Here is a 13123-nt window from a genome sequence, read left to right on the forward strand (position 1 = left end):
GATTTCAGTTATTGAGTTGGTTTGTCTATTAGTGTATTTCATTCTGACACTCTGCATCCGATTGGTTAGGAATGAAGCAGTCCAATTGTTTGCAATTCCTCTGATACCATAGTGTTCTATTTTTTTCCAGCAATATTTTGTGGTCAACAGTGTCAAAAGCCTTTGAAAGATCCAGAAATATGCCTGTTATGGGTTGTTTTTTATCTAACAGATCGAATAGCGTATTTATGCAATCATATACTGCAGTTTCAGTAGTTTTGTTGCTTCTGAACCCATGTTAGTACTACAATACATAATAAGACTGCGTCACTTCTACTAATGTTTCGCCATTAGGTCGCCAGCGGGCCAGGCAGTTGGGCCGCGGGCGCTGAGTTGTAACGCATTGATACGTAATTGTCATATTCAAAAAATGTACACAATTAACATCAGTGACTTTGACCTTTAATATCTCCAAACATGATGTTAATTATGTATATTCTTTGAATATGACATAATTATATATTAATGAGTTACGACCTAGTGCCTGCGGCCCATCTGTCTGGCCTGTTGGTGTGACCTACAGGCAAAACATTAGTAGAAGTGACGCAGTCTTATGGCTATGTACTGTAGTACTAACATTTTAAGTTTGATTAAGTCAGTATCTGGCATGTTTTAATTTCATTTTATATTGTGACGTTTCTGAAGGAGGCTACATTATTATAGCCAAAACCTTGAAAGTTTCTTTGCTTATGCAACTGGAGGCTGAAATTTAATATAATTACATTTTACAGTCGCTGAGTTTGCTAAAAATATTCAAACATTGCTGCATATATTAATATCTCATAATCCCATTGTCGTCCCAAACTTGAGTTTTTACTTCATTGTGTAGGGTAACATGAAGCAAATATATTTTTTTCGTCAATTTTGAAGGTGACATGTTTGGAGATATTAAAGGTCAAAGTCACTGATGTTAATTGTGTACATTTCATCCTTTGAATATGACATAACAACATATCAATGAAAAACATTTTTCAAGACCTTTCCAAAATTTCCTGGTTCAGTGACCTGTCTTCATTAGAACAGAAGTTTTCTCAGCTACATTTAAAAATTTTTCTGCACGTTTTTAGAACTTTGAGTAGCCATTACTCTTGCCATACTTGCGCTAAAATTCTATAATTTGATATTTTTCGTTCTCTTGTTATGGGCAATGATTACACCAAATTTTATGAAAATCAAAGGGGGTTACCTTGCCACCTGTGTTGATTTGACATGGAATGACATAGGTTTTGATAAGTGAGTTTCTGAGTATCAAAAATATGTGAAAGACATGGCTGTATCCTTTGATAGCATTGACTTAGAAGTTCATGTTTTTACATTGCCAAGGGTCCATGGTCCTTAATATGTGACATAAATTTCAACTTCGTACATATATTTGTTCCTGAGAAAAAGGATTTTGAACAGTCAGACAGAAAGATGATTAACAAAGCAAGCCTATAAGGGTACTGTTTTTGCAGGTAGAGGTACAGAACCTTAAGCAAGGAGTGCATGATGAACGACTAGCTGGTTCATGAAATCAGGGTCATGTTCAAAGTTGCTATTAATATTGTCTTGTGTATCGTGTACAGTAAGAGATTTCTTAAAGATTTCCTTCTTGCGGACAATTTTTCTGTCTTCTATTTCACTTCCAGCCTAATCTATTTAAAGTGGTGATTGACAGGCTTAAGAAATGAGCTCAACACTTTGGTGTCAGATAGTCTTAAGAGAATACAGTTTTTTTTTTAATTGTGTGCTATTGGTAGGAAGAGTGGCTATTAAAAGAGCCTGTTTAGCTATAGTGTGGCTCCTTCTGGCCAATGAGATCAGTTGAAGTGGTCATAATGCATGTCTGAAGTGGATACTCTTGTCGACAACTGGATTGTTTCTGCATTGGGAAGATACACTAGTGAGTACTGCTTGTGATGTACAGTTGTCAGTATTTCACCTATTGATACAATGCACTCTGGCTGTCTGTGAGAGGGTGGTTCATGTGTTTGGATGACTTGCTCTCTGTCTGATATCTGTAAGTTTTTGCTTAATATCTCATTGTAGGACTTGAAAACTTAATCTTCTTGTGGTGCACATGTATTCTCTCTCTCTCGCCCCCACACCCACACTCCCCCTCCCCTCTATGTCTGCATCCTCCTCCTCCATAGTTGTCTGTCTGAGGTGGGGTGCTTTGGCCTCATTGACCTCCTGAAAAATTGGAAAATTGGAGACACATCCCTCGCCTGCTCTGGCCCTGGGGTCCCATGCCATTGTGGCCCTTGCTTGGCAGTTCGCAGTCTGGCCTGGCACCTACCCTTCACCCCTTTTTATTCTCCCAGTTCTTTTACATTTGCCATTTTTAATGTTATCTTTCATAAACTTTTACCATCTTGTCTGTGTTGCTCGTTTCACTGGGGTAACAGATGGTGAGATGGTCCAGATGGGATGCAGAGGATGCGTCTGCCACCCACATACTGTCCTCCAGTGACGTGCAACTGCATTCTGAACAGAGCTGCTCGGCCACCTTACCCCTCTCACTGCCCTCCCACTTTTCCTTGAGTTTCTTTCTGTCTTTTATATCTTGCTTACAATTGGACTTCCCAGGATTTGCCTTTTGTATCCTCCTTCTGTGGGTTATTTGTGGTTCAATAGAAGGTGAAGCGACTGATGAATTCGCAGTTCTTTCACTTTAACTCCAGTTACCAACCAGCCAATCTCTCTCTTCATAACATTTTTTGTGGTGTAGCCACCATTTTTACGATTATTAATAATATAATCCCTATGTAATTTATCTAGAGTGATACAAAATTTTAAGTAAATACTGGGTCAAGCACAAAAAAATCTGATTCAAAGATAATCACACGAAAGCAGTATAAAAGTTGAGGATGACAACACAGACAAAAAATTGTACAGGTTTCTTGTCACATCTGTGTGTTTATTCTATGTTAGTAGATTTAAGAACAAAATGATAGAAAATTTGAAGAAAATGAAATGTTCTGTATGCAATGGCTTTAACAAAAATAACGATGTTATGTTCCTTGAACTCTTCAATTGCATTGGGAGTTGGCTGAACTTGGTATACTCCTAGCCCATTCAGCAGTCTGTGCTTTTGAAATACACATACAGATGAAATTCATCTGTTTTATAGCAGTAAAATCTGCTTCTTGCATAACAGCCATTGTGAACTGCATTGTGCGTAGCTTCAGTGATGCGAACTGATGATGATGATGATGATGATGATGATGATGATGATGATGATGTCCCATACTCAGAGGAGCATAGGGGGACGATGTGGGAGACCCGCACCACCAACTAGGCAAGGTCCGAGCAGAGATGGTTTGCCATCGGCTTCCTCCAACCATAATGGGGAATGATGATGATGATGATGATGATGATGATGGGGAATTGAACCCGGGACCCCGTGCGCGGGAAGCGAGAATGCTACTGCAAGACCACGAACTGCTCTCCTTTTAATAGAGAGACTTGAAGTAGACGAGAGCTTGATTTTGACAAAAAAAGCTTCAGAAGCAAGTAATGTCATAAGTAGACCATGCTGAAAGACCTGAGTCAAAACAAGGCCCCCGGAGTAGACAACATTACATTAGAACTACTGACAGCCTTGGGAGAGCCAGTCCTGACAAAATCCTACCATCTGGTGAGCAAGATGTATGAGATAGGTGAAATACCCTTAGACTTCAAGAAGAATATAATAATCCCAATCCCCTAAGAAAGCAGGTGTTGACAGATACGAAAATTACCGAACTATCAGTTTAATAAGTCACAGCTGCAAACTACTTACGCGAATTCTTTACAGATGAATGGAAAAACTGATAGAAGCTGACCTCGGGGAATATCAGTTTGGGTTCCGTAGAAATGTTGGAACACGTGAGGGAATACTGACCCTACGACTTATCTTAAAGAAAGATTAAGGAAAGGCCAACCTACGTTTCTAGCATTTGTAGACTTAGAGAAAGCTTGGTTGGAATACTCTCTTTCAAATTCTGAACGTGGCAGGGGTAAAGTACAGGGAGCGAAAGGCTATTTACAATTTGTACAGAAAGCAGATGGCAGTTATAAGAGAGGGGTATGAAAGGGAAGCAGTGGTTGGGAAGGGAGTGAGACAGGGTTGTAGCCTATCCCCGATGTTATTCAATCTGTATATTGAGCAAGCAATAAAGGAAACAAAAGAAAAATTCAGAGTAGGTATTAAAATCCATGGAGAAGAAATAAAAACTTTGAGGTTCGCCGATGACATTGTAATTCTGTCAGAGAGAGCAAAGGACTTGGAAGAGCAGTTGAACGGAATGGATAGTGTCTTGAAAGGAGGGTATAAGATGAACATCAACAAAAGCAAAACGAGGATAATGGAATGTAGTCGAATTGTCGGGTGATGCTGAGGGAATTAGATTAGGAAATGAGACACTAAAAGTAGTAAAGGAGTTTCGCTATTTGGGGAGCAAAATAACTGATGACGGTCATAGTAGAGAGGATATAAAATGTAGACTGGCAATGGCAAGGAAAGCGTTTCTGAAGAAGAAAAATTTGTTAACATCGAGTATAGATTTAAATGTCAGGAAGTCATTTCTGAAAGTATTTGTATGGAGTGTAGCCATGTGTGGAAGTGAAACGTGGACGATAAATAGCTTAGACAAGAAGAGAATAGAAGCTTTCGAAATGTGGTGCTACAGAAGAATGCTGAAGATCAGATGGGTAGATCACATAAGTAATGAGGAGGTATTGAATAGAATTGGGGAGAAGAGGAGTTTGTGGCACAACTTGACTAAAAGAAGGGATCGGTTGGTAGGACATGTTCTGAGACATCGAGGGATCACAAATTTAGCATTGGAGGGCAGCATGGAGGGTAAAAATTGTAGAGGGAGACCAAGAGATGAATACACTAAGCAGATTCAGAAGGATGTAGGCTGCAGTAGGTACACGGAGATGAAGAAGCTTGCACAGGATAGAGTAGCATGGAGAGCTGCATCAAACCAGTCTTAGGACTGAACACCACCACCACAACAACAACAACAACAGACCATGCTTGTTTTCTGGTATGTGCTTTGACAACTTTGGGGACAAGGGAAGAAATTAACTACAAACATGCACACAGAATAAATTTTGTATGAAAAACACAGTTGTAAGAACCTTAGGAAAGATCGGAAGTCAGGTAAACGTAATATTAAGATATTAACACATAATTTATTGAGTGTTGCAGAATTGTTACTGCCAATTCTTATCTGTATAGGTGACATCTTAATATTCATAACTCTTTGCTGATAGTAGAGGCATAGTAAATGTTACCAGTTACAGTGGTAAAAAATTATTTCAAATATTATGGTTTTAACCTTGTGTGATTTAAGTACTCCTTATTGGAAGAAAAAGACATTCCAGCATACATAACTGAAACATGTAAGAATGTAACATAATTACCCTTTTAATTTCAGGCTGGCGAACACAATGCCTACCAGCGTGCAGCTGACTGTTCCATCATACAGTAACAGTGTAATAGCAAATGGAGGAGGTTCCCCACCTCCTCCACCACAGCAGCCTTCAAGACCAAAGTCCTCTCAGCCACAGGCGCCGCAGGCGCAGGCGCAGCAGCCACAGTATCAGCGCCTAAAAGTTGAGGATGCTTTGTCTTATCTTGATCAGGTTAAATATAAGTTTGGAAGTCAGCCTCAGGTTTATAATGAATTCCTTGACATAATGAAGGAATTTAAATCCCAGAGCATCGATACTCCGGGAGTTATACAAAGAGTCTCTAATCTCTTCAAAGGGCATCCTGAACTGATTGTTGGATTTAATACCTTTTTGCCACCTGGATACAAAATTGAAGTTCAACCAAACAACCAGGGCTATACGTTCCAGGTGTCTGTATCAATGCCAAGTTCAGTAATTGGTGTTCCAGCTACTGCTGTGGTTCCATCTGGTAGGCCTTCTTCCCCAACCAATACTCCAGTGCCACCCCCAAGTTTCTCTACTGTTCCTGCACCTGCAGTGGCAGCCACCAGTTCTGTTGCTCCCAAGACACCACCACAGCAGCAGTTACAGCAGTCACCTGCACACAGTATTTCTCCATTGCCAGATGCGCAGTCTGCTCAGAGTCAGCCAGTAGAATTTGGACATGCTATCAACTATGTCAACAAAATAAAAAAGAGATTCATCAGTCAGCCAGAGAAGTATAAAAGATTCTTGGAGATTTTACACACTTACCAGAAAGAACAGAAGAATGTAAAAGATGGACAGGGTCATCCTACAAGACATCTTACAGAAGCAGAAGTGTATGCACAGGTTGCTAGGCTTTTTCAGAATCAAGAAGATCTTTTAGCTGAATTTGGCCAGTTCTTACCTGATGCGACAAGCCATCACTCGACTGTATGTGATAGACTTGCCTCTGCCCAAACCAGTAATGCTGGTAGCAACAACAAAGTGAACACAGGTGAAACTGTCACACCATTGAAGAAGAACAGTGGTTCTGGGAAACCTGCCCATGACAGTTCAGTCACGCGAGATTCACACGAGACACCTGTCGTTACAGAGCACAGGAGTAGTACCGCAAGCATTAGTCATGTCAAGTCAACACCCATGCTGTCACCACGTGCAGGAAGTCCACCTCCCAAGAGACACAAGACAGCATGTTTGAGAGATGTGTCAATTGCAGAAGCTGCAAAATATGGAAACCTTACAGATTATGCCTTTTTTGATAAAGTGAGGAAAGCTTTAAAAAACCAAGAAGTATATGAAAATTTTTTAAGGTGTCTTATATTGTTTAATGAAGAGATCGTTTCTCGTTCAGAATTGGTGCAGCTGGTAACGCCTTTCTTGGGGAAATTTCCAGAACTGTTCCGTTGGTTCAAAGATTTTGTAGGAGTCACAAAAAATTCAGCAGCAGGTAATGGCTCTGGCAGCAGTTCAGCTACTGTTGAATCTATTCCAAGTAATGTTGTCCGACAAGACAGACCTGCAGGTGACCTGGCAATGGAAATAGACTACACAGCATGCAAAAGATTGGGTGCGAGCTACTGTGCTCTTCCAAAAAATTATATACAACCAAAATGCTCAGGTCGAACTGCTTTGTGCAAGGAAGTTTTAAATGATACTTGGGTGTCTTTTCCAAACTGGTCAGAAGATTCAACATTTGTTACCTCTAGAAAAACACAGTTTGAGAAATATATATATCGATGTGAAGATGAAAGGTTTGAACTTGATGTGGTTATAGAAACAAATGCTGCCACTATACGGGTGCTACAAGGAGTGAACAAGAAACTGTCACGAATGTCACCTGAGGAAGCAGCTAAGTTCCATTTGGATGACTGCCTTGGTGGATTTTCACCCACAATTCATCAGAGGGCCATCAGACGAATTTATGGAGACAAAGCAGATGATGTGATAGATGGTCTGAAGAAAAATCCTACAGTGGCAGTGCCAGTTGTTCTTCGTAGGCTTAAAGCAAAGGAAGAAGAATGGAGAGAAGCACAGAAAGGCTTTAACAAAATATGGAGAGAACAGAATGAAAAGTACTACCTAAAATCTCTTGATCATCAAGGGATTAATTTCAAACAAAATGATTTGAAAGTGCTGCGCTCCAAAAGCTTATTTAATGAAATAGAAACCATCTATGAAGAAAGACATGACCAAGCTGATGAAGGTACTGGGGAAGTAGCAACAGGCCCTCATCTTATATTGCAGTATAAAGACAAAAGTATGCTAGATGATGCTGCTAATCTGTTGATTCATCATGTCAAAAGGCAAACTGGCATCCAATCAGAAGACAAACAGCGTGTGAAGCAACTTCTGCGTCAGCTTCTACCTGATATGTTCTTCCATCCTCGCCAAGAGCCCAGTGATGATGAGCAGGAAGATGATGATGATGATGACCGATGTAAGCCAAATGGTGACAAACCATCAAGCAGAAAGAAAAATAAAATGAAAGGTTTCCTTCATGCACCAACAGGACCATCTGATGAAGCATACACTCTCTTTTTTGCCAATGGCAACTGGTATCTTTTTTTGAGACTTCATCACATACTGTGTGAACGTCTCACTAAAATATATGATCAGGCAGTCATTTTGGCAGCAGAGGAAGCCAAGGAGCGACAAGATCGGAAAGAGTCAACAGCTGTAACATTGCGTCTCAAACCTAAAAGTGAAATTGATGTTGAGGATTATTATCCAACTTTTCTGGACATGGTAAAGAATGTGTTGGATGGCAACATGGACAGTAATGCGTATGAGGACACTTTGAGAGAGATGTTTGGCATCCATGCGTACATAGCTTTTACATTAGATAAAGTTGTAACTTATGCAGTTAGACAGCTGCAGCATATTGTATCTGATTCCACTTGTCAGAAATGTATTGAACTTCTTCGAAATGAAGCCAAACGTGATGGGGCTGGTGGACCCTGCCATACAGCTGCTCAGAGGGCAGCAGCAGAACAAATGTATCAAAGACGTGCAGAAAGATTGATGGGTGATGAGGTGTGCTACAAAGTGCTTATTTATAGACGTGACTGCCGAATGACAATTGAGCTTCTTGACAATGATACAGAAGAACCAGATCCACCTGCAGAAGTAGAAAAATGGTCAGCATATATTGAGCGATTTACCAATCCTGGTGGCACTGCAGACCAGATACTGGATGCCACATCGAGAGTGAGATCAAGAAAACCTGTGTTCCTGGCTAGGAATGTACGCTTGTGGAGACAGCATTCAGGTAGCTTGGCTGAGAAAAATAGGGATAAGGTTCATGAAAAATCAAGTCCGGATGGAGAAGTAGAAACCACTAAAAGTGATAGGGGAAATGCCAAAGATGGAAAGGGTAAAATAAAACCAAATAGTTCAGATGATGAAAAGAGCCCATCTGCTGGAGGCTCAAGAGAGAAAGTCCATTATGCAGATAACAGTGGGGAAATTGTTGGTGGTGATGGTATGCAATGTCGGTTTAATATTAATCAGTACAGGATGGTGTTTGTTGTAAATAAAGAAAATTATTTATACAAACGACAGGCTTTGCGCAAGGCTCGTACCTCCCATCAAGCTGTTTCACTTCATTTGAGTGAGAAGTTTCAGAAATGGCTTAACAATTGGGTTGAAAAAAATGTGACAGATCAGCAACATGCAGCTTGTAAGGACTGGTTACTGGGTCGTGGTGAAGATGTAGTGTCTAACCAAACTCGCGTTCTGTCTAATAATAATTTGAACATGACACCTTATCACCCTTATAATCGGTATCGTGTGGAATATTTGGAAACATCGGATAAGAAGTGAATACACAAATGTTCTGTTGTTTACATGTAAGAAAGAGGGCACAAGATACACTCAGTCCATTTATTTAATGGAAGTATCTAATTTCATATTATTGTACAAAGTTCCCTTGAGTGCAGCAAATGCAGCTATACAACTTCGAAACCTTATACAGGTGACAGAAAGCTTTTTGAGAACAGTTCTTCCTAAACTCTTGTCAGTTTTCATAACATTTACAGTAACATACTTTATGGTCCGATTTAATATGTGGCACTGTATAATTTCAAACAATGCCATTAGGTTTTTCCTTTAAAGGACACTCTGGGTTCTTCATTCTACAAACATTCAGTTTTTAATCAGAAAACCCCTGATTTTATAGTAGTAAATAATGAGCAAGTACTGCTGTTGGTGCCAGTGATTTATTATACATGTCAGAGACACTGTTTAGGTCGTAATTACTGAAATGTGTATTGCTTTACACATGCTGTTTATTTGAAAGTGAATGGACAGTGAAGCTAGCAATAAATATTCTCGAAAACCCACATGTAGTAGCATTTGTCCATGTACATGTAAAATGCTGTTTTCTAGGGGTACTTTGAATATATATGTGTGAATATATATGTGTTTTTTACTTCAGTTGTTATGTTATTGGACTTTGCTTTCAAATTAGTCAGTAAATATGCTAAGCAATGTCCTCAAGCAAAGTGTAAGAATAGTTTGCTTTCACATTGAATCATGGTCATGCATGTTTCTTGAAAGTAGTTAAAAAATTGTTGAGGACAGTGTTAATGCCTGCCTGTTGTATTCCCATTTTTTGTCTATCTCTCATTGATCATTTCTCAGACTGTGTACTTGTAACTTTTCATTTTATCCTTCAGAGCCTAATACTGGAATAATTTTTATAGGCTATACTGGAATCATTTGTCACATAAATTCATTCATTATCATATTGCTGCAGTTTTGTTCGACATTCTTAAATCCTCTTAGGGAGGTCGATGTAGCAGATTGAAACATATTTTCCATCATACAATCAGCATGTTTTAACTGTAGTGGACCATATATGGAAGGGAACAATTAAATACACTCGTGGAGGAACACTTGGGTAAACAGTGCACCTCACTACAAAATAATGATGCGATTGGATAATGGTGATACTCGTATATCCACACAATTCTTCATTAAATAGTTTTATCAAATGCTAGAAGGCTTTTGAGTTAATACCTTGTAAATAAAATTGTATAAAGTTGTAGAAAACTAACATTGTATTATTTCAAATAAAATGTTTACACTTGATGAAATGAAGTTTGTCTCACATTGCAGTTTGGTTCTTGCAAGTTGAAAAGGGGAAAGTTATTAGTTTACTGTTAAGACTTTGAAAATTAGTATTGACTAAGACAGTGTTTTATATTGCTTTACACTATTTATTTTACCTGTCCGGTGTTAGCATACAGGGCATTTGCAGTTTTTGGGGTAGGAAGAAATCCTTCTTAGACATAGAGAAATTCTTCATTGAATGACATAACTGAAGTCTTGATTTGTAAATGATTAAGTTGTTCTGTCCACATTTATATGTTGTGTATATGTAGCTACAGATGAACACGTATCATTGTACATATCATATCGCGCGTGTGCGTGTGCGTGTGCGTGTGTGTGTGTGTGTGTGTGTGACTACTGTACATGTCAGAAGTAGAATATACAACAGCAATCACTTAGTATAAGACTATAATGGATATGTGTTAGTTTCTTAGTAATGTTTGCACTTATTTTACTTCTTTTGTGTTCTTGTGCAAGTAAATAACAGTAGACTGTATTACTGAATTTTGTGGATGTATTTAGTGTCATTGTTTGTTCTTACTCCTGCTGGTTAAATGTTTTAGGGCATTTTGTTTACTGCTTCCATTATTTGAGTACCTGAAAAATGAATCTAAAAAGAAGTATCAATGTAATGTAGTTGAAATGGCGTGTGTCTTTTATCTGTTTTGTAACTGTACAGTTTCTTTCAGATTTTATGATCACAGATATAATGTGTATCTAAGAAAGCACTTCAGTAGTTTACTGACAGAAACAAGACTGTTAATGGGTTTTGACAACTACTTTGTAGCAGGTCTTATTTTTTGTGATGTCATGTAGTTTGTTGTGATTTTGAAGACATTGTGGTGAATGCAATTAAATGTGACGCATAGTTACATAAAGCCAAATCTTTATGTCAGTATTTTTCCATTGTAATTTGTGTAAGTATGACAATTTGTGGCCATAAGTTAAATTAGTTGCATCCTTTTGTAATCTGGTCATAAATATTTTGAATTTTGTCCATTTTTGCATTACTGTCACCTATTAAAGGTACAAGTAGCATATGTGTAGGAACAGCTGTGGCTTATTTTATTTAAAGTTGAACATAGAGATCTTTTGTTTACACATAGTCTTCACATATTAGATGTAGTTTATTAGAACCAAACAAATTATAGATTCAGTTCTTATTACATTGTTCAAGGCTTTGATCAGTTGTAGCATGTTTGCTTAAATCTTGCCATTGCAATGTATACTTTCAGATATATTAGAAATTCTGTGGTACTGTCTCCTCTGTTTTTTCTTTGAAATGTTGTTGGCTCTCTGTCTGATGTACAAATTAAATTTAGTGCAGAGTAATATATTCCCCTTGAACAAGAGTTGCTGTAGTAAGATGATGTTTCAAAATATGAATTTAGGGAACTCTCTAAACAAAACTTGTTGCTGCTGATGATTTTTAAGTGCATTCTGTTTAGCCTTATCTGTAAATGTGATGTAGGTGTTTTATTAAAAATGTGTAGTATTTTAAGGTACTGAGAGGTTTGCAAATTTATAATTACTGTGCTGTTCACTCAAAATGTTTTGATTCTGCATAGTTTCCAGGCATGTAAGTTTTCATAAATGCTAATATGTTGTTAGAATGTAACTGGACAGAGAGAAAATCCACTCATCAAGCTGTGGCAGGAGAATACACGTATAAATGTATTTAATTTAAACTTTCATATGTAAGTTCCCTTGCTGGCACTTGCTGAGTTGGTTTTTATCTATCCAATTACATTATATTTATAAAAATTTGTTATTTTTTCTAATGTGTTGTTATTGTAAACATAATACACAGTTACTTCAAAAGATATTTTTTTTATGGTTGAATAAAGATTGTGTAAATTATGATGCATACTTTGAGAGAAAAAACATACAGAACTCTCTTAACATTATTTTGGTTTCTGTTTAACAGTTTTTTTGCTCTGTTTCTAAGTCTTACATTCAAGCTTATTTTTAACATGTTACTAGCTTCTGCAGTAGGTTTAAAACTTAAAATTGTAAATGTGTGTTATAAAGGATCTGCTCATAGATGCAAAAAAAAAATTTCTCTTTTCTGATTCTTTAAAATGCCTGTATATAGGTGAAACTATTCGTATAAATTCTTATCCTTACTCTTACAATTTATGCTCTTTGTGCGAATTTTTACTGTCTACATACTTGTATTTTTTTATTGTAACAGTTAGTTAGTGTAGGTTGAATAATACCCAAATTATATTGCAAATTATGTACCAAATATATATCTGAAATTAACATGTACTGGTTTTACAAATCTTTATTTTATCGTTGACCTTTACACTACCATTTGGTTTCCTTCCTCCCCATGTTCTCCAGAGGCATATGTTATAGTATTCTGTCTAATTTAAGACGTGGTGATTTTGGCAATCATGATTTGTGTTTACCATTTTCTCCCCAAATCACAAAGTTTCCTTCCGATTAGTATGTTCTCCAAAGGCATATGTTGTACTGTTCTCTCTCTCTCTCTCTCTCTCTCTCTCTGTGTGTGTGTGTGTGTGTGTGTGTGTGTGTGTGTGTGTGTGTGGGATGAGAA

General features: G+C 37.9%; 1 protein-coding gene across 1 annotated transcript in view; it reads left to right on the plus strand.

Moving 5' to 3' along the window:
- Positions 1 to 12825, plus strand: part of LOC126251789 (paired amphipathic helix protein Sin3a-like) — a 34037-nt gene extending 21212 nt beyond the window's left edge. The window contains exon 4 of the mRNA XM_049952415.1: positions 5448 to 12825. Coding sequence (XP_049808372.1) covers positions 5461 to 9270 — 3810 coding nt within the window. The 5' untranslated portion in view covers positions 5448 to 5460 and the 3' untranslated portion in view covers positions 9271 to 12825. The remainder of the gene's footprint in view (positions 1 to 5447) is intronic.
- Positions 12826 to 13123: the final 298 nt, after the last annotated feature.

This window comes from Schistocerca nitens, chromosome 4 (assembly GCF_023898315.1).
Source record: "Schistocerca nitens isolate TAMUIC-IGC-003100 chromosome 4, iqSchNite1.1, whole genome shotgun sequence".
Classification (NCBI taxonomy): Eukaryota; Metazoa; Arthropoda; class Insecta; order Orthoptera; family Acrididae; genus Schistocerca; species Schistocerca nitens.